Here is a 27,210-nt window from a genome sequence, read left to right as displayed (position 1 = left end):
AAATCATAGGCAATGGCTGCGGGGTAAATACAGGCGTGGGAAAGGGAAAGGCTTCCACAGTTCATGGAAGCCGAAGCGATAGAGGAAAGCTGGGCTTTGCCATGGCCAGGCCTGGCTTCCAGTGCCAGCTCTGCCGCCCACTAGATTCCTGAACAGGAAGAGACATGTCACCTCCCCAAGCCTCCTTTGTTAACTGGGCGTCCCTCATTGTGCAGTGCTGTCTTGAGCACTGAACAGAGAGCACAGGATTGAGACCAGGTGCAGTGGCTCACACCTGTAATCCCTGCACTTTGGGAAGCGGAGGTGGGAGCATTGCTTGAGGCCAGGGGTTCAAGGCCAGCCAGGGCAGCACAGCAAGACCTTGTCTTAAAAAAAAAAAAAAAAGCACAGGGTTGAGTTGAGCACAGGAATGACTCAAGGCAGGTCCTCTCTCTTCACAGTGCTTTGCCTGGTACCTGACTCCAAATCAAAGCAGAGCTGCTACCTGCGATGAGCCCTTCCATTGAAGCCATTCCGGGAGGATCCAAAGAGATCATGTCATCATTAGACACGCTTCTGGGAACCTGTGCTGAGGGGGTCGATTCCACCTACTCCCAACCCCAACCTTTAAAGGGAAGGAAGACAATTGGTGAGAAGCGGTTTCCAACTCCTTTAAAAGGCTTCAGAATTCCCACAGGAGCTGTTTCCCCTCCCCTGTGTACCAGCCCCGCTGCCTACGCGAGAATCTATCGAGCCTTGCTAAAACCACGGCAGGCGCGGCTGCTTTTAGCGTCTGGGCTTGTGCTGTGCGAGGGGCGCGCATTACCGGTTTGGGGCTTTGACACGGCCACCGAGCGCTGTGCATTAGCCGCCACGCAGACACCGCAGCCCCGCGCACGCGGCCGGCTCCATCCATTACCGCCTCGCGCCTGCCCACGTGGGCCACACTTTACGACTTCCAGACAGAATACTTGATGGTGATTTATCCTCGCACCTAGCTCTAGCCTTTACTTTTTATGTACCTTTTTGGGGGGTTATTTTTTTTTTCTTTTTCCTTGTGTTAAAATAGTTGGCATGATCAAAGAGACCTGGGAAATCTGTTTTATGGTCTTAGTGGGTGGCTGTTTGGACCAGAATCCGTGCACGCTGTGTCATATTTATTTGTTGTACACTATTTTATTTATTACTTATTTATTATTTTTTTAAAAGAAACATTGAACACCTAGTGTGTGCAGAGTACAATCTGAGGAACTGGAAAGGGGTGGGATGAGGGGCGCAAGGTTGGCTAACTGGATTCTGAGCGCAAGGAGCTCACAGATGGTTTGGGGAAGGCAGGCCACCTGGCATCAGGTGAGTTCAGTTGAACATCTGGCAGCGGCTGTGGGTGGGGGGAGCTCAGGGGAAAGGGGTACGGACACGATGCCCCTGATGCTCAGTGTGTCGGCCTTTTGGGTAAGGAAAAGGGAGAAAAAAGCCCTAAATCTAAGTGACCGGCTGGGGAGAGGACTGTGAGGTTCTTGGGAGGGTCTTTGATGGCTGTTAGAGGGTTTTATGAGGCCTTTGGGAGTATCTTTGTGCCAGACACTATTTTGGTGCACTCTGAGCATACAACTGGGGACTCACACAGACCTAAATTCAATTCCTAGATGTGTCACTTGCTAGACGAATGATGGTGGATATGTTCCTCAACCTCTTCCAACCTCTGCTCTCTCCAAATACAAATGAGAGATGATCCCTACCTCACACTTCATCATGTGGGTTAAAGGAGATAAACTCTGGGAATTTATAACCCAGTACCTGGGACACAAGCACATAGTAAATAGTGGTTCCCATCCCTTTGTTTAGAAGATCTGAAGTGGCCAGTGTTGAACTCAGAGGACCTTGTGAGCTAGTGAGCTGACTGCAAAGGGCTTGCCTTGGTGCCATGAAGAGATATCCAAAGGCAACTTTTTCTTCTCCTTTCATCAGGCCGGACAAGAATACAAGCCTTCCCTAAGAGTGAGACTGTCTATTAATACTTACTCTGCTCTCACGGAGCTTATGATCTAATTCTGGAGGAGACTGACAGAAAACTCAAAGAGGAGAGCAGAATTATTCATCGTTCTTTCAGCTGACACCTCCACTCTGGAGCTCATGACACTAGAGATGGCCGGTGCCAATGTCATCTCCAGTGGGTAGCCTTTGCTCTTCCCACCAGCATCCTGCACTGGTTGCTTTCCCACCATGTTACCACAACCTGTTGACTCACTCCCCCTGCTAAACTTCAAGTGCTGCACATGAAAATGCCATCTCAGAAATCTTCCTGTGTCTAACACCTGACCCACAGTAGCTATTCACTTACTGCCGAACTGAATGTTCAACAGACTACCGGGATTTTTACTGACTTCAGTGACAGCTCTTGAAATCAGCAGGGAAGTGATACAAGATAAGAAAGGGTGTTTAGCTATGCACTTGAAGTTCGGCTGTGCAGCCAAGGTTGTCTATTGCAAATACAGAATATTGGAAAAAAATTAAATAAGCATCCTTGGGTGTCTGATTGAATAAAGTATAGTTAACAGACACAGTAAAGTGCAATGCAGCCATAATAAATAATGCATGAGATCTCAGTTTACAGACATCTAGAATGAGTTCCACTATATATTGTAAAGTGACAAAATCAAGGTACTGATGCGTAGAAGAGTATGATAGATTTTGTGAGAGAATAAAGGAGAAATATGAACACACACAGGAAGGACAAACTAATATAAATGGTTATGTTTTAGAAATGGGTAAGAATGAGGTGAAGGCAATGAGAGTGAGAGCAAAACATCTCTGGTGAGCCAATGTGTGTATGTTTATCTGTATTTGACTTTTGTAACATAAACATATTTTACACTGTCAAAACATAAAGTTAAATCAAAAGGATGAAGAAAAGGGAAGTCCTAAAATTGCATATTAATCAGAAACAAAGACACCAAACTGTACATGAAGCTGATAAAATAACCACAGAAAAGAAAAAAGAGGTAATTCAAGTAACTTTTCCATACAACATTCTGTCTGACTGTACACCCTCAGCAGAATATATTCTAAGAACAAAAATTAAAATTCAAGGAAATCTTAAACTTTATTTTTGTTATTGACGCTGATATCACCGATGTGACTCTGAAACTGTGTGTATAGTGTAGGATAGAGCAAAAGAGCCAATATGGCGCTGTTGGGACAAGTTCTCACTGTGAGAGAAAATGTATATGACAGAGAGAATGATGAGAAAGAAACCCAAAGGAACTGGATTTGAATTGGAGACGACTTCATGAACTCATAATTTAAAACACACACACACGCGCACACACACACACACACACACACACACACACTAGCTCTCTCCACTGGAAGGACCTAGAAACAATTTGCAAACCTAACACCTAGACCTTGATTTCCAAATACCCTTCCCTACAAAGAGGAAGTAGGCTTCTTTAGGAAAATAGCTGAGTCTGTGTGGAGGGTAGGGGAAGTTCGAGGTGACATCTCAGAAGATCTTGCTGTGCTCAAAGGTAAAGCAATGCTCCACAATTAATGGGGACATGTAAAAAAGAAACAGGAGCAGAATTAAAGGGACCATGATAAGCCATATTTGGGAATACATGAACATCAAAAAGAGTAACGATCGTAACAGTTACAAAGTGACGCGAAGGGGGTGGAGGCCTGGGGAGAAAGCGAAAGCGCCTCTGCAGGGAAGACTGCAGAGTGACACTCACAGGTGTGGAAGGAATTATAAAGTTAGAAAAACAACATTTTACAAATTCCAGCGCAATAACTTAAAAGAGTCAGAACCATTAACGGATTGGGCAGGAACGCTGGGGAACGGGACATTCACAGTGTCGGCGTGGACACCGCAGCTTCCCGACGCAGAGCTCGGCGGCACTGCTCTCCCCAGCGAGGAAGCTGCGGCCCCAGTGATGGACGGACTGACGCCGCGTGTCTGGGACGGGCGCGCTGCGGAGGCAGACATTGCCCACGAGGTTTTCTTGCCAAAATGTTCCAATAAATAATCAGAAAAAAATCCACAACATGGACCGTTTTCCTTAACAACTGGCTTATACTCTTCGAAAAGATTGATGTCACAAGAACCAATCAACCAACCAAGCAAACAACAATAAAAAGAAAAAAGAGAAAGAAAAAATAAGGGGTCAGGGAGGGGGCCGTCCAGGATAAAGGAGACCAAAGGGACATTCCAATCCAAAGCGTGGACACTGCTTGAATCCTGAATCAACATATGAAAATAGACACTGCTATAGAAGACATGTGTGGAAAACATGGACTGCATATTGGATAATGTTAACTGAATTAATGTTTATTTTCTTACGTGTTGGCTTCAGTGGTGTGCTCATATAGGAGAATATATTTGTTCTTAGGAGAGAAGAGCTGACTTCTTTAGGTTTAAATTATCAGTATGGTCACAATTTACTTTCACATAGTTCAGAAATGAAATATTTGAGAAGGCGGGGAGAGGGGAGACAGAGAGGGGAAGAGATGAGGATGGCACAAATACACAAATGTGGCAAATGGTAACGCTTGGAGAATTTAAGTGAAGGGTATATGGCTGGCAGTTTACTATTCTTTCAATTTTTCTTTAGGCGGGAACATTTCACAATAAAAACTTGGGGAAAATAAGCTATATCGTGCCACGACTCTTCATTTATAGCAAGTGCTCAAACCTATCCTGCCGTGGGACAAACAATTCACATGCACATGCTCTCATACCAGCACACACACGCACACGTGTGCACGCACACACACACGCACACAGCTAAGGACTAATTGGCCAAATAATTATTAAAAAGCAAAAAATATTATTAAATCCAACCAGTCACACCACGGTAGCTATCCATTCTCAAGTGCAAGTGTTTATTAACGCTGCTGAATTAATTTTCATGAGTGCTCTCAGTGTGTCAGGTATTGTGCACTCATAAAAGTTATTAGTTTTATTTTTATCGCTGTATCTCCCAGCAAAACCGAGAAACCAGAGTCTATGTTTCTGAGGACAGAGTGATGAAAATAATAACTAAAAATAGCTACCACGCATTGGGTATATAAGGTTGGGCCTTTTTTCTTGTGGTTTACATCAATTATCTCATATCATCTTCACAACAAACTTATAAATAGGTTCTATGATTAATTATAGAGGAAGAAACTGAGGAATCGGGAGGCTGAGGAACTCACTGAAGTCCAGTAACTTGGCAGACCCAGGAAACATCCGCGCTGGGATTAATAAGAAGCCCACCCTCTTAATAAACTAATCTGGACGTGGCAGACATTTGTTGCTCACGTGAATTCAATGGAAGCTGTGGGAACTGTGACAAGCTAAGGGGTTTCATGGGAGAAAGAATGAGGGGGTGGCCTGAAGAAGGAGGTGAAGGAATGATATTCCGGGAGAGCAAGACTGTGTGTGACGCATGGGAATTGACAGGATACTCACAGGCAGCCCTGGGAATCCCGTGTGGAAACTGTCCTCCTGGATGGCAACCAAAGTCCCTACCAGCTTCTCTTTACAAATGAGTATAAATATGACACCTTCACACACATGCAGCTGAGAATGCAAGGCTGACGCTGCTCCTGGGATGTGAGTCCACACCAAGACAAGAGTAAGGGCAAAGGCTCTCAGGCGAATGGCTGCTCTGCCGCCCTACTGCCCAGAACGAGGACTCACGAGCTGCTGGGCCCTCTTGGCCCTTTGCTCTTTGGAATGTCTAGACTGACTTTGATTCCTCATCACTCCTGGCAGCAGGGGCATAGAACTGGAGTGAACAAGAGCAAGCTTTCTGGGAGACACCTTTGACAATGACTTCCTATTTTCCTCTTCCAGACAGGAAAAGTACCCGTTCGGCCAAACCACGTCACTGCATCAGGACACTCAGGTGGGCCGGGGGTCCTCAAACAAGGCAGTGGGCCCACGGGCATCTGTTCTCTGCATGTCCTCATCCATGATCCTGCCGAACTCAACACGATTGATCTTTCTCATCTTTGCTGACTTCCAAGGTCAAAGCCAAGCCTGATGTCTCCCATGGAGTCTTTCTTGACTCCACTCTTGTCTCTGAATTCCTTTAGCTTTTAAATCCCCCTATGATAGTGACACTGGGCAGTGATGACCTTTATTCCAGGAGGTCTTAGGGAATGTCACATACTATACTGGGTGTATTAGACACATTTGCTTGTTTAATTTTATTTAATCTGCACATCAACCCATTGAGGTAAGAATAAATGGTTGTTGCTACTGTACAAGTGAGGAAATTGAGACTCATGGAAGTTAAATAACTTGACCAGGATTCCATTGCTGTCAAGTAGCTACTGGATAATTGTATAAATTAAATAAAATGGCCTGGATGAAATATTGCTTTAAGAGCTGGATGCCTTTGTTTCATTGTTGTAGTATAAAAACCTTGTGCAAAGGGGCCAGTGGTTTAGGGTACCCAAGGTAGTGCCTCAATAAATCTTAGTTGTCTGGACTGCGACCCTATCCCCTGGCACCAAGAGGAGAGACTCGCCAGGTGTCTGCAATAAAAGGTGCTGTGCAAGGTCCATCAGGAAGGAGTCAGGATAAGCCCAGTGTTCAGCGCTAAGACCAGCTCCCCTAGGCACTGACTGGAGCGCCTTAGAAACGAGGCGATGAATGAGGAAGGGGACGGATCAAGTACTAAGCACGTGCTGCTCACCTGGTAAGATGCGTCCCAAGGTTCAGTATCTTCAGGTGCTTGCTCGACATGCTGTTTCCGATCACTGTCCTACACCTACTGAATAAACATTGCTAGGAACAGGCCTAGTAAATGGCATTTTAAACATTCGTCCCAGCTCATGCTTTAGAAAACTAGATTTTGAGAACATATCTTTTATATAATTTCCATCTAATACTCAGAACAACCTGAAAAAATGGGTGTGATTTTCCCCAAAGTGATGATCAGGGAAGTAAAGTGGGTACAATATGACCTCATTCCTTCAAAATCACTTCCTGGAGGAGTTTTCCACCTTGGCACTGACTTAATGGAACGTGACCAAGGAATGGGGCAGTGCAGGCCAGAGGGGAATCCTCTCTGGACACAGGGTCTTTCCTTGTCTCAGAGTCTCTGTGTCACCTGCCCCAGGAATCCAGCCTCACAGCCTCAATCATAGCTTCAGCTCCTGGCTTCACTGCTTGCTCCTTGTGGGACCTTGGGCAAGTTGCTGGATCTGTCCAGACTGCAGTGTCTTTCGCTATAGGATGGAGAGAGGGCACCTCGTCACACGGTTGCTGGGAAAACCAAGCAGCACGTGAATGCAAATGCCTAACCTGGTGCCTAACACTAGTAGCCGCTGGAAGAATGTCAGCTGCTGCCCCTACACATGTCCGCTCAGAGGGCGGCTCTGCGAGGGCTTCTCCTCTGACCACCACCCCAGCCTCCCCGCACCTCTGCGTTCAACGCCCGCTTCCTTTGCACTATTTCTGTACTATCTGTTTTCCACACTGTATGCAAAATATCTGTTTGCATCGCCCGTCTTCTCTGAACTGCGAGTTCCTTGAGGACAAGAACAGATTTATTTATTTTGTAACCCTGGTGCCAAGCTCAGTCGGTACTTAAAAGTTTATTTGAATGACTTAATTTCGGAATGACCAACTGAATAATTAACTGACTGACTGAATTAATAAATAATGTCTAAGTAACTGAAAACAAGGAAAAATAAATGAGGAAGTAAATAAATGAGAGAATTAACAAATGAGTAAATAAATGAGAGGCTAATAAAGGAATTCAAGAAAGCAGTGAGTGGATTAGCAAAGAGGGGAGACAGATGAATGAATGAATGGGTGATCAGATAAATGAATGAAAATCACAATTGTCTGAGCCTCCTGTTCTCATCCACATGGCCTGGAGTCAACTGGCCATGCTAAATGGGTGTGTGAAAGGAATTTCTCTAAGTACGAGTTAAAATTCTTAGCAATTCAAAGGTGACAATGCTTTAATTTCAGGGTAATGCTACAGCTTTATGACTTAGTAGTTTCATTTAATGGCCCAATTTAGCAGGAGATGATGCCTTCTGCCACTAGCCCAGAGAAACCACTTTAAGCTCAGGCCCTCAGCACACACACATTGGCTTCTGAGCTTCACCTAAGAGACCACCCTTCTGGAAGCTCCCTGCGGTCACCACACTTTGGTTGACAGCACAATGCATTAAACAGGGGAAGAGAGACACTTAAAAAAAGCTTCCCTGCTCTAAATTGTTGAATTGCTATTCTTCTTCAGCCTAAAACAGTCCTCTGGAAAACACTTCATTTACAGGAAACAAATCGTCCCTCTGAAATATAAGCAACAATGCAAGTATTATTCCAACTGATTACACTGCTAGTGAGCCACAACACATATGTCACCCGTGAGTGAGTCTCAACTGGGAAACGATGCTTGTGCTACCAGGGGACACGGTGTGTGAGCCCCTCCCCGGGATGAGCTGAGTCTGCTGTCCATAAAGACGGTGGACGTGTTTCCAAGGGAAGGTGAAAGAAGAAAAGGAGGACCTAGGCTTCCTCTACCACCTACTCTGGGACAGTCACGCTCCAACACTGTTTACATGGTAACTCACTTAATTGGCTGCATGCCAACCACAAAAAGCTGTCATCATCACCTGCCACATACAGACCAAGTAAAGTATAAAGACTGAAGGTCTTATTTGTGGCCCCACAGAAAATAATTTTGATAGACAATAATATAATTCAGAGGGTATAATAAATACAGGCACTGTTCTAAGAGTTTTAATTGATACATGTAAACTTACATGTCCTCACAACCATGCCCTTCGGAAACCGTAAACCATGGATAAAGAGCTTGGCATTCACTCAGGTGGAGGTAGCAGGGAGGAAGAGTGCCAGATCTGTTTTTAAAAGATCACTCTGGCTGTTGCATTAATTATGAATTAGGGTGGGGAAGGCTGAAGATTTGGATGTTATTTGCTACAAAGACAAGAGATTATTAGCTCTGTGAACTTTGGAGACTGTATTGTAATCATTTCTATATTCTCAGTAGCATGGCGGGTCAGTGCCTGGCCAGAGCAGATAACCGATGCGTATTGATCCAAAGTAACAGAGGAAGGAAAGGTTGCCTCCCATGCCTTGGGACACTTTGTTAAGAAGCATCACACGCAGAGCAGATTCTTTAGCGCTGGGTGGCTATAACTGATATCCTCCTTCTACAACTTACAACTTACTTACATAAATATACTTGTGAAATAAAAATTGCTCCAGCTACTTTACAGTGATGCATGTTGCACTACCTTGGTACCCACTAGATGTTCAACACAATTTTATGCTGTCTGTAATCAAGCGACAACTTTTTGGCAACCGTACTTCTGCAATGATGGCTACTCAACTTAGGGTTAAAGACTAACTTGAGAACTTGAGCCCAGCTTGCTCTAGTAGGGCGATGGAAGTGAATGCTTCCTTTTGTTGTTGAGTGTGTGTGTGTGTGCATGTGTGTGTGTGTGTTGCAAGTAGAGTGTTTTGGAATAGAAGTCAGCGAGGTGATAACCATCACAGACCTGTACCACACATACACACGACACAGACAATTAAATTCTACATACTTTGCTGTACGATACAACTGCCAAAAATTAACAACATAGTAAGAAGGTGGGGGTAAATAAAAGTTACAAAACTGGGTGGCCCCATCCTATGTCTTGGGTGACTCTCATTTCCCCTACACTAACAGACCCGAGTGCAGCCCAGAGGCAGACTCACTGACATTACTCTAACTTTGGGAAGCAGGGCTGACAATTTAGGCCTTACCGCATGGATACATTGCTTTCTTTTTGTCAATAGCTGGGATGATAATCTATTACCTGCAATCACACTGCACAATTATGTACAGGAATATTGGAGAGACCTCAATTGCAGCTTTCTGCCTACTCCATTATGCATGCTTTGATGAGTTTTAATGAAAACAGAGGCTGCTGCCAAAGGAGTGAGAAATAGAGCATCATAATAGCCAGGGTGACAAGATATGGAGACTTGGAAGGTGGTTTGCAAATGGATTACGAGCTGTTGAGAATGGAAAACAAGTTTTGCTTTAGAGATTTGACTAAACGTTCCTTGCAAATTCCTCCTAATGCCTGATGATTGCCTTACAGGTCCACATGCATGAAATTGGCATTGTATCCGTCAATATAGGAAATAAATGTGTTTTTGTTAGTGGTTCTAGACAAACAATTTTGCATATCAATACAGAGGAAAACAGTGTGCAGCTGGGAAATACCTTTTATCATGTTGACAAGGTGTCCTGTTAACATTAAGAAGGGCATGCCATAAACTGAGCAGAATGAGCTTAAATGTCAAGTTTCAAGGAAAATCTTGTCAGAGTGCCTCACCCTTCTAATTCTGTTTTATGAATATTGGAAGCTTCCAGTCAGAAATGTTCCCTCCAGGCTTCTAGAGCCTCTGAAATCTCACAGCACCTGGAGGAGTAAAGATTTTATTGCTGGCAAAAGGAGATAGCTGTCTTTTCTGGCTGGAATGACTATACAGATACCACTCAAACTGGAACAACTTCGCGAGTGAATGAACGTGCAATTAATTACACCATAGCATTGCGTTACCCTATTTCATGACCATCTACTTTTTGAAGCTAAGAATTTTGCATATTTATTCTAATTCTCACATTAATCCTGAAAGGCAGCTGTTTTTATCATTTCCATTTTGCTGATAAGGAAACCAAGATGCAGAAATGTCAAATGCCTTGTCCAAGCCCACACAGCTACTATGCACCAGCGCTGGAATGTAAACTCCAGCGTGACTGCAAAACCCATTCCCCTGCTGTGCCTCCTTCCTGTGTTTGAAGAAAAGAGAAATTTAGAGGGTCCGGTCAGCAGCAAAAGGGCATGAAGGCAGTGAGGAGCAGACAGACGCTGTTTATTCCTGGACTTCCACAGGACGTTGCGGAGAGTAGCAACGGCTAAACCCAGTTAAGGTTAAACACTGAGGCTGTTTCCACAGTTCCAAACTGTTATTGATTTAATAGGACAGGGTCCAGGTTGAACACAAATTATGGGAAGTGGAAGGAAAGAAAGGGTACAGGTAGAAATTAGTCTCCAATTTGGCAGTGATTACTCAGAGTTCAATTTACACTGGACTCATTAGAGTGTGTGTGTAAAAGTAGATCCAAAGATTTATCACACCCCAGTCCTTACTTTCCAACAAGGAGCCCTCAGCTCTGTGGGACACACAATAAACGCTGATGGTTATAACGCAGAGTAATCTGTGTTATGGTAGAAATCTACACACGGTGCGAGGGGAGCAGAAAGTAGCGGCCTGACCCAGTTGAGGGAACCCGACTGTAGCAGTCAGGGGTCTCTGGAGAAACAGGGCCAACTGGATGAACTAAATGTCATACGTGTGTGTGTGTATGTATGACACACATACACACATATGTATATATGACATATGTATTATAATATGTACATATGTTCATGTATATATGTATTACATATTTATGTGTAATATTATATATATACACATAAATGAGTGAGAGAGACTGATTTTAAAGAATTAGATTATAGAGGCTTAGTTGTAATATTATATATATATACATACATAAATGAGTGAGAGAGACTGATTTTAAAGAATTAGATTATAGAGGCTTAGTTGTAATATTATATATATATACATACATAAATGAGTGAGAGAGATAGACTGATTTTAAGGAATTAGATTATAGAGGCATAGTATATCCAAAATCTGCAAGGTGGGCCGGCAGTCTAGAGACTCAGGAAGCAACTGCAGTCTGAGTCCAGAAACATCTGCCGTCAGAACTCCTTGCTCAGGAGAGCTCAATCTCTGTTCTGTAAAAGCCTTTCACTGTATGGCTGAGTCCCACCCGCATTCTGGAGGGCAGTCTGCTTTATTCAAAGTTCACTGATTTAAAAGTTAATCTCATTCAAAAAGCACTTTCACAGAAAACATTCAGACTGGTGTTTGATAAAATATCTGGGTACCATGTCCCAGCCAAGTTGATGCGTAAAATTAACCATCACCCACAGGAAAGGGAGTAACACCTGAGAAGCCCCGTTCTCCTGTCATGTCCACACGATTCCCATATGGGACCTCAGGTGCTCACTGACTCTCACTGCTTACTGTGCCCTGTTCTTTCTCCACCCCCATCTGTTCTTTTAGATGGACCCCGCACCAAGAAGTCCTGCACTTCCTGATGGCATCTCACCCGTCCTCCAAGCTCACTGTATGTGTGTTTTCATCTAGCAACCCAAACTGTAGACTCCACTAGGTCCTTGGTTATTTCTCCCGCATCCTTCTCTACTGGCCCAGTTAGATGGATGCCGCCAAGGATGACCACAGACTTCTCCATCCTCGGCTGCAATGGTCTGAATCCAGTCCAGATTTCTATCACCAGACAGTGACATGGAGCCCAGACCTTTTGACAAAACACTGTACTGTAGCATGTCACAGTTTCTCCTTGTTGTCTACTTGTGTCTCAGCTCCTTCTGAGTGGAGTGTCTGTCTCAGTCTTGGGGTCAGTTACTCCTCCATGTCTCTCATCCACTGTCTGGTTCTTAGCATATAAGGAGGCCCTTTCTGGATCAGGTGGAAATTTATCAAATGAGTCTATGCTTCATGTATTTGCATGGTTTATGGATTCCACTCACAGCCCTCCCTCTGCCACCATCCTTGATCCTTAGGAATTCTACTCATTTCTCCAGATTCTTTGGACAACCAAGGAAGGAGCAGGTTGCTATGGATATGTTCCCTTCACCCCAGCAGTTTCACTTCCCACCCGCCTCCAGCCCTTTCTGTGCCCATGAAGGCTGCCTAAGCATCCTATCAATAAGTGATTTTGCCTTCAGGGTCTCGTTGGGTTTGGTCAGTAGGGAGCATGGGAAGGGGACTGGAAGGAACAAAGAAGCACTGAGGTCAAGTGGTCGTTCCACTGAGCTGGCTGCTTCCTGCACAGGAGGCTCCATTCTCCCAAGGCACAGCTTCTCCACATGTTCCCCCCTTCCCACTCTGACAACACTGCCCTCCGCTCCTCTCCAGGCCTGGTGGGAGGGACAGCTCCTTCATCAGTAGCTCTATGGCATGAGCTCTACCCTACAGCTTCCATTTATGTGCTCATCCCTTTGTAAATAGTTCCTAGTTTGAGCAAACCACCTGACGGATCCACCCTCTTCAGAATAGGGTGTCAGGGCTACGGTCCACGCAGGGTGTGGGGAGCGCACCTGTTGCTGGTGCTTACACTGCTGTTCACCTTTTGTTCCAAGCTAGCTGCAGTCTCACGCGCTCGCGAGCCAGCCACGATAAGACCCTTCCTCCTTTTCTGTTCTGCTGGAACTGAGGCGTCAGATTTCCTTGCCGGGAAACTCTACTTCAGATTGTGGACCTTCCACAGATTCTGTCTGCTCCTGCCGCAGTCAGCTTGATCCTTTCTTGTCTATGCAGTCAGAGTTTTATGAGGTTTGCAGTGTTCTGTCCTAGTGACTCAGCTCCATGGGGTTGGTGGCCCCTACACATGTGCAGGTTCTGCAGCCCCTAGAACTCTGCTCCCACCATTCATTCTCTCTTCCTGGGCATGCTTTGCTTCACCGCTTCTCCTGCCCAGCACCTGCTCCCCGTCCAGGTCTTAGAGGCATTCCCTCCCCGCCTGGTAGCCCTTCTGCTCCACACCAGGCAGGCCAGGGGCCAGGGGCCCTCCTGTGGGCTCCCAACACACACGATACATACTCTGCCATTGTCCTTATAATGTACTCTAATTACAGCTGTGTCTTCTCTGTGATTAGTCTGTGAAGGAGACTAAAATAATACTGTTATGGATTGAATTTTGTCTCCCAAAATGATATATCAAAGTCCTAACCCTCATTACCTATGAATGTGACCTATTTGGAAATGAGTTCTTTACAGATGTCAAAAAGTTAAGATGAGGTCACACCCAAGTAGGGTGAGCTCAATCCAATAAGGACTGTGTCCTTATAGACAGGGAAAAACAGACATACAGATACACGAGAGGAGAAAGCCACATGACAAAGTCACAGGGAGGCAGGGTAGTGATCTCTGGGAGGCGGAGATTAAAGCCCTGATGCTGCAAGCTAAGAAATGCCAAGAACTGGGCAAACCACTGGAAGCTCGGAAGAGGTAAGGAAGGGTTCATTTCTATAGGTTTCGCAGGAAGTGAGGCCCTGCAGGTACCTTGATTGTGGACTTCTAGCCTCTGGAACTGTGAGCCTACAGACTACTGACTTTTTAAGCCACCCAGGGCTTGGTACAGACATATCTTATTTTATTGTACTTTGCCTTATTGTATTTTATAGATATTACATGTTTTAGAAATTGAAGGTTTGTGGCAACTGTGCAATGAGCAAGTCTAGATATGCCATTTTTCCAACAGCACATGCTCATTTGATGTCTCTGTGCCACATTTTGGTAATTCTTGCAATATGTCAAACTTTTTCATTATTATTATATGTATTAATATATCTCCTATGGTGACCAGTGATCTTTGATGTTAGTCAGTATTGTAATCGTTTTGGGACACTACAAACAGTGTCCATTCAAGGTAGTGAACTGAACTGATAAATGTGTGTGTTCTGACTGCTCCACCAACCGCTGTCCCCATCTCTCTCCCTGTCTTCGGGCCTCCCTGTCTGAGACACAACAGTGTTGACATTAGACCACTTAATAACCCAATAACGGCCTCTAAGTGTTCAAGTGAAACGAAGAGTTTCACACATCTCACTTGACAGCAAGAGCTAGAAATGATTACACAGGGTGAGGAAGACATGTTGAAAGCTGAGAGAGGCAGAAAGTTAGGCCTCTTGTGCCAATTAATCAGGTTGTGAATGCAAAGGAGAAATTCTTGAAGGACATTAAACTGCTATTCCAGTGAACACACGGATGATAAGAAAGTGAAATCGCCTTCCAGTTGATATGGAGAAAATTTGAGTGGTCTGGATGGAAGATCACACCAGCCGCTATATTCCCTTAAGCCCAAGCCTAATGCAGAGCAAGGCCCTAACTCTTCAATTCTATGAAGGCTGAGTGAGGTGAACAAGTTGCAGAAGAAAATGTTGATGAAGTTTAAGGAAAGATATCATCTCTACAACATAAAAGCGCATGGTGAAGCAGCAAGTGCTGATGGAGAAGCTGCAGCAAGTTATCCAGAAGATCTACCTAAGTTAATTGGTAAAAGTGGCCGCACCAAATGACATATTTTCAGTGTAGACAAAATAGACTTTTATTGGAAGACGATGCCATCTAGGACTTTCACAGCTAGAGAGAAGACAATGTTTGGCTTCAAAGTTTGAAAAATCAGGCTGACTCTTATTAGAGGCTAATAATGAAACTGGCAACTTTAAGTTGAAGCCAACTGTCATTTATAATTCTGAAAATCCTAAGGTCCTTAAGAATTATGCTAAATCTACCTGTGCTCTGTAAATGGAACAACAGAGCCTGAATGACAGCACATCTGTTTACAACAAGGTTTACTGATGTTGTAAGCCCACTTTGAAGACTTACTGCTCATAAAAAAAGATTCCTTTGAAAATATGACTGCTCGCTGACAAAGCACCTGGTCACCTGGAGCTCTGATGGAGATGCACAAGGAGATTAATGCAGTTTTCATGCTGCTAACACAACATTCATTCTGCAGCCCAGGGATCAAGGAGTCATTTTGACTTTCTAGTCTTATTATTTGCAAAATACATTTCATAAGACTATAGGTACCATAAACAGTGATTCCTCTGATGAATCAAAGCAAAATAAATTGAAATCCTTCTGGAAAAGTTTCACTATTCTAGATACTATTAAGAACATCCCTGACTCATGGGAGGAGGTCAAAATATCAACATTAACAGGAGTTTGGAAGAAGCTGATTCCAATTCTCATGGATGACTTTGAAGGGTTCAAGACTTCAGTGGAGCAAGTAGCTGCAGATGTGGCAGAAATAGCAAGAGAACTAGAATTAGAAGTTGAGCCTTAAAATGTGACTGAATCGCTGCATGTTCATGCTGAAACTTGAACAGATGCTTCCTATGGATAAGCAAAGAACGTGATTTCTTGAGATGGAATCTACTCCGGGTAAAGATGTTATGCACATTATTGAAATGACAACAAACGATTTAGAATATTCCGTAGGTTTAGTTGAAACTGCAGTGGCAGGGTTAGAGAGGATTGACTCTGATTTTTGAAAGAAGTTCTACTGTGGGTAAAATGCTATCAAATAGTATCACATGCTACAGAGAAATCTTTCATGGAAGGGAGAGTTGATCCATGCAGCAAATTTTGTTGTTGTCTTATTTTAAGAAATTGCCTCAGTCACCCCAATCTTCAGCAACCACCACCCTGATCAGTTGGCAGCCACCAACATCAAGGCAAGACTCTCCCCCACTCACCAGCACAAAGACTATGACTCCCTGAAGGCTCAGGGAGCCTTCGTTAACATTTTTTGCAATGAAGTATTTTTAAACTAAGGTATGCACATTGGTTTTTTAGACATAACGCCATTGCACGCTTAATAGACTACAGTATAGTGTAAATATAACTTTTATATACACTAGGCAGGGAACCAAAAAACTTCATGTGACTCCATTACTTGCTTTACTGTGGTGATGTGGAACCAAACCTGAGATATCTCCAAGGTCTGCCTGTACTTTGTCACAGCAGCCCTAGGAAAGTGACGTGAACACACTTTCATAATTGTAGCACTTTGCACATGCCTGCAATGTGCAAATTTATATTGAGCTGACCTGCATTGTAAATCATTTATTAATATGAAGCTGTTAAAAGTAGGGCAAATGTGTGTTCCTGAGGAAACTAAGTCTTTTATCTTCCTCATCAATCACTTTACTCAATCCTGCATCCAAAAACTGTGCCTTCTCCCTGTCCCATCCGCTAGTTGTCTGGTGAAGCAACCCAGAACATAGTTCTGGGATGGCACATTATCCACAGTTTGTAGAGGTCTAGACTCAGTCCACTTTATCAATCAATAAGCTTAATAGCCTCCTAAGTCACTCCAATTTATTGGCCTACTTTCTCCATGCAGGGACGATGCTGCTTTACAGCAAATGTGGCAGCTGTTGCTTAGACATTTGGCAACCTCCCCTCCGAAGATTGCTCTGTGTGTAGGGGACATGCACAAGCATAGATCTCCCAGGACAGGATAGGTGCCACCTTGCCTACAGGTAGGGGGAACTAATGTTCCCCTGCCTGCGTGCAGTATTAGAGGCAGCTGGGATTCAAATTTTCTGTATTCCACAATGAAAATCTTCCCATCTTCAGCCTCATGACATCTATTTGCAAATATCCATAGACTTCTTGGGAGAAATTTCCTCTTTTCTGTGGAATCTCAATGGATTGCTCAGAAAATTTTCAATGAGGAAGGGCTATGAAAACACCTGCCTCACATTCTAATTTTAGAGATGTGGGACTGGCCACAGGCACTCAGCTGACCAGCATAGGTGTAGAAAGAGAACTCAGGTCTCCTGCCACCCAGCCCTGTGCACACTCTTTATGGGATCACCCCAGCGATGCTACCGGTAAGTGCAGAGAACAGCAACGTGGTGCTTTCAGAAACCAGAGCTAAAGACAGAACAAGTTTTCCTACTTCTATTTCCTCTCTCCCTTCTCCCTCACTCTCTTCCCTGGACCACTGTATCACACCCTTCAGTGTCATAAGTCATTCCTATTTAAGAACCTCGGACATTTATAATTTTTAAACATAAAGATACATATCTAATCATTACATTTATGTATCAGAAAATTGTTAGCCAATTAAATATGAGAATTGTGTAATGCACCTATACAGAGCTTTTCTTTTATTGCTGTAGGTATTTTAGAAGACAAACAAAAACAAAAACCTTTACATTATTCTACTGCATGTAACCAAAAAAAATCAAATTCATAAGAAATGCTCAATCATGCACATCAAGCCGATTAACTCAGGACAAAACTCAGATGCTCTGATTTCTTCAGAATCACATCAGCAAAACGGCAGCTTTAAATACAAGCACACAATCACCTGTAACCATTCCTGGATAAACTAGCTAACGTAACCCCTGCTGCGAGATGAAGCAGAGACTTCTGTGCAAATGAGACCTATGGATGAATTAGGCCCTCTGTGTCCTTGTGTTATACTAACATTATTTTGGAGAGTTTAAAATTTCTAAGCTCTATTTAATGTACATATTTTAATTTCAAGATATATTTTAATAGAGAAAAGTCTACACTTGTACAGTAAAATTAAAGTTTATGATTTTATATATATATATATATATATATATAAATAAAATCTCTAACATATACATTCATAGAAAAAAACACACATGTACATTCCTAGAAAGAAGTACCAAGGAAATCCTAACAATATAATAACAATCTCTGGATTGTAGATTATAGGTGTCTTTAACATGTCGTTTATATTTTTACTTTTTTCTCTCAAATTTTCTACGATTAACATTGACTACTTTTATAATATTTTTTAAAAACCGCTGTTTAAAGCAAAACATATGCAATACAAAGTATCCAGTTACCGTTTCCATGATACGGATTATTACTGAACCAGAAGGCTCTGCTTACTTCTTGAGTCTTGACTGTTAGTCACAGAATTTATTACCTTGAGCATGTCATGAAATGCTCATATTCTCTTTCCTTCTATGTTAGATGGAGATAAAAAAAATGCCTGTCTCTGATTTTCGTTGTGAGGATTAAAGAGATGATATTTGTAAACTCCCAGGTCCCTTCTCAGAGATGACTGGAGCTCAGTAATCGATGTCCTTGCCACCACTCCTACGATCACAAGTCACACCTGGCTACCCCGCAGCAGGCACTTATCTCTCTTGCCTGATTCTGCAGCCAAATTACTTCCTCCATCTTTTGGTAAAGTGTGGACCAGGAAGAATTTGCATCAGAATCACTGGGGATATCGGTAGGAGTGCATTTACTGAATTAGAATTTCTGGGCCTGGGACATCCGCATTATGTAAACAAGAATCCATATGTTAATTATGTGTTAAAAATAACTAAGATCCACTGAGAGGCCTAGTCCCTGACCAGGTTGTTGAACACTATAGGTTATTACAATCATGAAAAGAAAACAGTTATATACTTTCTAATGTTGTAATAGGGTTGCTGAAAGGCAGCTAACATACATCCATTTTGGAGAGACGAAGCACTATGGAAATGCAAGAAAATGGCAGCCAATTAACTAGCATCTTCTGCAGAAAAAGTGTGGCCCTTTGTGTCCAGATGGGCAAATTACTAAGTGTCCTTCGTCACCATTTCTTGCCACGGTTTGCTTGCATTTCTGCCTGTGACCTGGCATGAGAGTGTTCCCGACTTCACTGCCTCATGAACGACAGCCATTAGGTCTTACTTCTCTGCATACCTTCAGCGTCTAGAACAGTGTCTGGCTACAGAAAGAGCTTCATAAATGTGTTGCCTTGTTGCAGAGAAGCCTGAGGCCTGAGGACTCAATGAGCCTTAAGAGACCCCTGCTTTCTAGCTTCACTACGGGATGCAGCTGGCATCTCCGAAGACCGGTGCTTGAAATAAACAAAGAAAAGATGCGTATGTGCCAATTAAAGATGCACACAATGGCAGAAGTGCTTGCATAGCTGGATTTTTAAATAACTATTACATCGGGATTTGGCTTTGTGGAATTATATTGCAGAGGAAATTCCTGATCATAGGCTGTTTCTAAACCCATGTAATAATTGCCTCTTACTATGTCCTGCATTCGAGAAAGAAGTTCAAGCTATCAAGAGATTTCCAGGGAAAACAGAAACAGCTCACTTTCCTGTTAGGCATCTGCAGGCTCTCCAGTCTGGCTAGCTGCTCCAAGACACGTGATTGCATTTCATTCTCACAGCTCTAGAGGGTGGGCACGGTTATTCCCATCTCCCTGATGATCAACCGAAACTCAGACAAGCTAGGATTCACCCAGGTTACACACTTCTCAGGGCCGAACACCAACCAAGCTTTCCTACTTCTCGAGTCAGGGCTTCCCACTGATTACGAGTTTTGTTTTTTGTTTGTTTTCCTTTTCTTTCTGTTTTTGTTTTTAGAAAGAAAATGTCCTTGGCAAGCCCTACAGAAAATGCTAGAAAATTAATCTCTGCTTCAGTGAAACATTATCAGGACCATTAACAAGCTTTCTTTTCTGTCTCTCTCTCATGAAAAGAACCTAGCTGTGAATTCCTGTTATTCACCAAAACACCCTTTCCCTCCACAGGTTGTTCGTCTAAACCTGTATCCACACAGGTATCCACTTCCGGTGCGTTTCCTTTCCCTCTGCACCGGCAGGCGGCCAGGGTGAGCGGGAGTGCGGCGCCGCAGCCTTACCGGTGATATTGCAGTACACGTGGAGAGGTGCCAGCGGCCCGCTGCCGTCCGAGTCGATGTGGAAGAAGCCGGCCGTGTTCCCCTGGTGCCTGTACACCTCGCAGGACTGCTCGTAGATGGCTACAAAGACACAAAGGCAGCAGAGAGAAAACTTTGCTTGGATTTGCATATCCCTCTGCAGGGGTCAGTAACTCCCACTTATGTTTACTCCCTGAGTATTTTTTTCCCTTTCTTCTATAGTCTTGACTTTTTCCCCAGAGCTCTGACAAACTAGTGTGTTCATGTCCTTGACAAAGCCACAGCAGCCATTCATTTTGACTCATTCATTCTTCTAAAATCAGCTCTGAGGTTATATCCCTCAAAACGTCTCCCCTCCCCTGTTCTGTGCCCCTCCCCTGTGCTCCCCCAGTACACTGAGCTAGGATCATCAGGGTCCCTCAGTGGGTTGCAGGACCTGTGAGCATAGCTACGTTGCGTATTTGATGTTGTGTCCCAGCATCTAGCAGAGCGCCACGCTCACGGCAGGAGCAGAATAAATGTTTGACTAGTGAATTAAAACAAAGTAATGCATATCTACAGTTGAGACTTTTTACTATTAAAGTAAGTACATTGTCTTATTTCTATATGCCTGGGGCTCAGTATGGCAACTAACATACAGGTAAGTGCACAATCAGGCTTAGTCCATTTTGACTTAGCATGCGTTTGCTGAGATCCTAATACGTGTCAACAGATGTGGTTGCCCCCAGGGGACGGAACCATGGAGGAGGCAGTCAGTCTGTGCCCCAGAAAGCTCACAGACTGGCTGGCAGCCACCAAGGTCTTTGTGGCACTCAGGTAGAGGCAGGCTCAGGTACCTGAGACAGGAGGCATTGACCAATCTGCAGGTTTGAGAAATATAAAAATTGTATTAAACCAACACGAATAAATCTGTTGGAGTATAAAGGAGACATCTACTGTCTCGCGTGTGAGAATATGGAATGTCACTGGATGCTTCAGACCAAGAACCGTAGCTCAGAGCAGCAGGAACATGTCCAATCGTGTCACCCTCCCCTGCTTGAAGCACTTCAGTGGTTCCCAACAGCTTTCAAGATATAGTACGAACCCCTCACCTTAGCCAACTCCCGCCCCTGTGACTAATGCCCCATCCCAGGAATATGGAGCTGCAGTTTGTCATGATCAAGTGTGAGGGGTGCCTCAAATAATTCATTACCAGTAAAGTTATAAAGCCTGAGAGGGTCTGACTTTTTATAAATTAGAGTGAATTCAAGGTTATCCTTGTACTCAGGGATAACCTCACATTTCTGTGCACTTTCTGGGAGTGTGATATGCACCCCCCCATTTTGAGTATAATGTGCAGCTTATTTACGTTTGCCTGAACCTGACAACACTGTCAGGTGTGTGTCACACTTGCAGAAGTCAACTGTTTTGTGAGTGGCCTGTCCCCAATCACTCTCACACTCCCAAGATGACAACCATGTGGAAGGAGTTTCCAATGTCCCACAAAGGGTAAACGCCACCCCAGCAGCATACGGGTGGTTGCATAGTGGTTAAGAATATGAACCCTGGAATCAAAATGGGTGGTTTTGCTTGCTGGGCTACCACTTGCTACCTGTGGGAGCCCGGACAAGCTACTTCACTGTGCTAGGTAACCTCTAAGGTCATGCCCACAATGGACACTCCCTGGTGTTCACGTCCTGCTCATAAATTCATGCCTTCCCCCTGAGGGGGCTGGACCTGCTGACTTACTCGAACAGATAGAATTTGACAAAGTGATAGACCTTATTTCCAAGATCAGATGATAAAAAGGCAGCGATTTCCATCTTGAGTGACCCTGGATCACTTGCCGTGGAAGAAGCCAGCTGCCATGTCACCAGGCAGCCCTGGGGGGTGGCCCAAAGCACTGAGCTTGGAAGCTTCTGCAGCAGGCCACGTGAGTGAGCACAGAGGCAGAGCCCCACAGTCCCACCGTGCAGTGACTGCAGCCCCGGCCAATCTCTTCCCTGTGGCTGCGTGCGAGAATGAGCCAGAGCCACCCAGCAAGTTGCTGGCAGACCCAGAGAAGCTATTTGATGATGTGTGTTGTTTCCACATGTTAAATTTTCTAATGATTCATTACAATAGATAGCTATTAAACCCTCAGAGCATTAATTTACTCATTTGGTTATAGGTCTACTACCTCATACTGTTGTAGTAAGAATTAAAACAGATAACCCATGTGTGGCACATAGGAAGTGCTTGATAAATATGAACCATATTATTATTATTATTATCCCATTGTTTTATGTCATGTTGCCTCTTATTTTTTCTTGAGTTTTTTGTTTACTTGATTTTTTCCCAATTTTCATCATAAACCACAGGCTTGTTATGAAAAACCAGCATCCCCCAACTCCTTTCTGTACAAAGATGATGATGTTTTATTCTTATTCTTTTGGTATTGACTATTATATGTCTAAATAGCATGTCTATAATGTTACTTCTTGATTTTTCACTTTTACAAGTTTCCTGGTCACTTACCAATATGGAAGATGAAGACTTGGCCCTTTTCCTCCCCATCCTCCAAATATAAACAATTTTCCATTTCCCTGTCCCTCCATTATAGTGGTGTTGTAACTTTAGCTAGATCCATGGTTACCGTTTATGATGATATGGAGATGTAAATGCTATTCACAAATTTGCCACATATTATAATGTGATTATTTTTCCTTTCCTGAACAAAATTTAGTTATTCTTGACATTAATAATGGTCTTATTCTCTCATTTGCCCAGTTTTCTATGGATATACTGGTAATGTAACTCCAAATTTACTACGACAGTCAAATGTCTCCCAAAATGTTGAGGTGAGAGCTAATATAAATGAATGTTTACCGAGAAAGAGAGCAAAAATGGGGCCGAGTGACAGGGATGAAATTTATACCTTTCTGGATGTTTTATATTTTCAACTTCAAAACCATTGAACTATTTTAAACAATTTAAAAAACTAAATGTAATAGAAAAGCAATTTTTAAACATTTAAAATAAATTAAAACAAATGAATTTAACTAGTCTTTCAAGTAATATTGAAATTCAGTATTTTCTTCTTCATTCTTTTGTTACAGAAATTTCAAATACATACAAAGGGCACATAGAGTAATAAAATGAACCAGGTATCATCACACCCAGCTTTAACAATTGGCAGTATATTTGGCTAATCTGTCTTCTATATTCTAAGTGTATCAGTTGTACGTTGCTACATAAAAACAAACAAACATCCCCCTCCCCTCAAAAAACACATCAAATTTGACCTAAAACAATGATCATACCATGTTCTACAGGTCAGGCATCTAGTGTGGGCTCAGGGGTGCAGCTCGCGCATCTGCTCAGCTGCTGGGCCCAACGGCAGGCGGACGGCAGGCAGCAGGGCTTAGGTTCTGTCCACAGAGCCTCTCACGCTCTAGCAGGGGAGTTGACGTGGTAAAGGCTCCCAGGGCAGCAATTGAGCGCTTGCCAGGCCTCTGCTTGCATGATGTTCGCTGATGCCGCAGCAACCAAAGGAAGTCACTGAAGCAACCAAAATCCTCATAGAGGATCTCAAGGACCTAAATGAAATGAAGCTATGGGACAGAAGTGGATTGTGTCGCTGTTTGACTTTATTGAGCAGGATCACATTGCAGTGTGATGTGAACATAAAAGGAATGTTTATTTTGCTAAGCCACTGAAAGTTTGGGGTCATTTACTGTCTAAGTTAACGTACTGTTGCTGATATATTTGTTCCTTAAATGTTGGCTCAGTTACTGGGAGATCTCAGAGGGCAAAGCCCGGTAACAGCATTCCTATTTATGGATACTGTAAATAAGCTCATAAAATACAAGTACTTTCCCCAAAGACAAACCAGCTGGTGAGTGGTTACTCTAATTCTATCATTGCTTCCTGATTTATTAGTGGGAATACTTTATAAAATGGAAGCGTCCCTCATCAATTATTTGATGTCCCTAAACTGTAAGATTAGAGGGGATAAGCAAGATAAATGTTTTATGCTTTTCCTTTAATTCATCAGTTTCAAAATACTGAAGTGTTTCCCTAGTGTACTCCAAAAGTGACCAATGAGAATATTTTTAGTATTACTATGAACTCATAAATAAACATATTTAGTGTTAAAACAGTATTTTGACTAATAGGGTATGGTAGGACATATCCTATCAATAAAATTAAAATACTAAATTAAATAATCTTATTTTTAAACAATATTGCTATTGTATTATAAAAGTATTATACATAGCAAGGAAAAGCTAATAAATTATAATGTTATTGTTAACAGAATGTAAGCTTTTTATCATAAAATATTAAATATAAAAGGCAAAAACTATATAACTATATATAATTCTGCAATCTTAAGAGTTGGTAATGTCAGTTTGAACTCATTGTTTAATGCTTTCTTTCAAATGACTCGTTTTCATGATTAAACCACTGAAAGTGCTAGAAACAATCTAATGCACAAGTAGTATTGCTATAGTAGTGGTAAATCTAAACACAATTTACCACTTAAAAAGAACAAAGGTTTTACTGAGTCCACTTTTTTTTTCAAGCAGAAAAAGTACAGAATGAGATCAGAATGGCTTATTCTGTTTAAAAACAAGAATCTTATTAAAGATTGGAATCATGTCAAAATGGCACAAGGAGCTGATTTGGTGGAATAATTTTGGCAACAAAAAGAATAGTCACTGCAATTGTTAAATATATACAATCTGCTAGTTTCTATCTAGTTATCCATCTTATCTATCTATCTGATAAGTCCACTGGTTCACCTTTGAAGGTTGCTGGAGAATAAAGTCATGTTCTGAGAACTGGAGTACTATTCAGCTTTAAGAAACAATGGTGATATAGCACGTCTTGTATACTCCTGGATAGAGCTGGAACGCATTCTACTAAGTGAAGTATCCCAAGAATGGAAAAACAAGCACCACATGTACTCACCATCAAATTGGTATTAATTGATCAACACATAAGTGTACATATAAGAATAACATCTATTGGATGTTGGGCAGGGGGGAGGGGGAAGGGGAGAGGGGGAGGGGGAGGAGGGGATGGGTATATGCATACACAAAGAGTGCAATGTGCACCATCCGAGAGATGGACACGCTTGAAACTGGGACTTGGGGGAAGGGGGGCAAGGGCAACATATGTAACCTAAACATCTGTACTCCTATAATATGCTGAAATTGAAAAAAAAGAAAAAATATCCTGCCTTTTTATATGAACTGTATTTGAAGGTAACCTAATAATCCGTGAAATAAAATCTTTAAATAATAATCAAAGCCAGAAAGTGCAAAAGGAATAATGGAATTTGAAAATCATCTTTTAGTAACCACCAATGTAATAAACTATTAGACAACAATCATCAAAGACTGCTAAACCACTGATGGGGGATATTTTAGTGGATGGATTAAATTAACAACACCCAAACTCAAGGTTCAATCTTATCAACATCCCTCAAAGTGACTATCATGGTGCCTCTAATGATGCAATAAGAAATAAATAGCAACACCTAGAACATATTCTTGCCCAAAAACTGAAGCTTAATCTAGGCAAGCCCTAAGATTTAAACACCAATTTACAGGAAGAGGCAAAGAAACACACTCAACCACACTATGAAGACGCAATTAGTTAAATCCAGAATATTGGAAGGTTTGATTCAGTCTCTTAAAAAAAAAAAAAAAAAATGACAAAAAAGGGGGTGGGGCTACAGGAGACACATCTATCAAACACTGCGTTTAGACCTGGTGTAAAGCCTGATTTAAATAAAAGAAAGAAAAGAAAGAAAGGAAGGAAAGGGAAGGGAAAGGGAAGAAGGAAAGAAAAGAAAAGGAAAGGAAAAAACAAAATAGAAAGAAAGAAAGAAAGGGAGAGAGAAGGAGGAGAAGGGAAGGAAAGAAGGAAGGAAGAAAGGAAAGGAAGGAAGAGATGGAGGAAAGGAAAGGGAAGAAGGAAAGAAAAGAAAAGGAAAGGAAAAAACAAAATAGAAAGAAAGAAAGAAAGGGAGAGAGAAGGAGGAGAAGGGAAGGAAAGAAGGAAGGAAGAAAGGAAAGGAAGGAAGGAATGGAGGAAAGAAAGAGGGACATTTTAAAAAAACCAGAAAAATTAAAAATGAGATTTTCAGATGACATTAAGAAAATATTTTTAATTTTGGTCCGGTATGATAATGGTATTATGTGGTTATGTTTTAAAAGATAAAAAGCTCTTCTGTGTTAGAGAATCATTCAGTATAAAGACTGTATTTGTAATGAAATGATATGTCCACAATTTCTTTCTAAAATGCTCCATAAAAATATAAAGAGAAAGAGTAAAAATAAAAATGGCAGAATATTGATTAGTGTTGAACCTGGGTAAAGGGTACGTGAGGAACAATTATATGATTCTATCTTTTTTTGTATGCTTGAAAATGTCTCCAGTAACATTTTTTTTTTATTTCAGCATATTATGGGGGTACAGATGTTTAGGTTATGTATGTTGCCCTTGCCCACCCCCAATTTTTTTTAATATTTAGGTATTTCAGGTATTCAGGTATTTCCGGTATTTAGGTATTTCAGGTATATGGATTTTGCCTTATTTTAAAATAAAAAGTGTCTTCGGATCCTTCTGATCTGCTGCAGTATTGACTGGCGTGCTCCCTGCCTGGTCACAGGTGTCTCCCGGAACATGCCCTCACCCTCGCGCTGGACAGTCCTTTCAAAATTGGCTTTTTTCACTTAGCATGATTCCCTTGAGTTCCATTCAAGTTGTTTAAAGTATCAATAGTCTATTTTTGTTTAATTGTTAGTAGTATTTCATGGTATGAACCTACCACAATTTTTTTAATGACTGACCCATTAAAGAACATTTGGATTATTTGAGTTTTTAGCTATTTCAGTTGTAGCATTTTAAAATTCT

General features: G+C 42.3%; 1 protein-coding gene across 1 annotated transcript in view; it reads right to left on the bottom strand.

Annotated features, from left to right (window-relative positions):
• The window catches only part of CNTNAP5 (contactin associated protein-like 5), an 819,231-nt gene that overhangs the window by 239,027 nt on the left and 552,994 nt on the right, over positions 1–27,210 (bottom strand). The window contains exon 12 of the mRNA XM_012651908.1: positions 20,308–20,427. Within this exon, the coding sequence (XP_012507362.1) occupies positions 20,308–20,427 (120 nt within the window). The remainder of the gene's footprint in view (positions 1–20,307; positions 20,428–27,210) is intronic.

Source organism: Propithecus coquereli, unplaced genomic scaffold, assembly GCF_000956105.1.
Source record: "Propithecus coquereli isolate 6110/MARCELLA unplaced genomic scaffold, Pcoq_1.0 Scaffold375, whole genome shotgun sequence".
In the NCBI taxonomy this organism is placed as follows: domain Eukaryota; kingdom Metazoa; phylum Chordata; class Mammalia; order Primates; family Indriidae; genus Propithecus; species Propithecus coquereli.
This window is presented reverse-complemented; position numbering and strand designations above follow the sequence as displayed.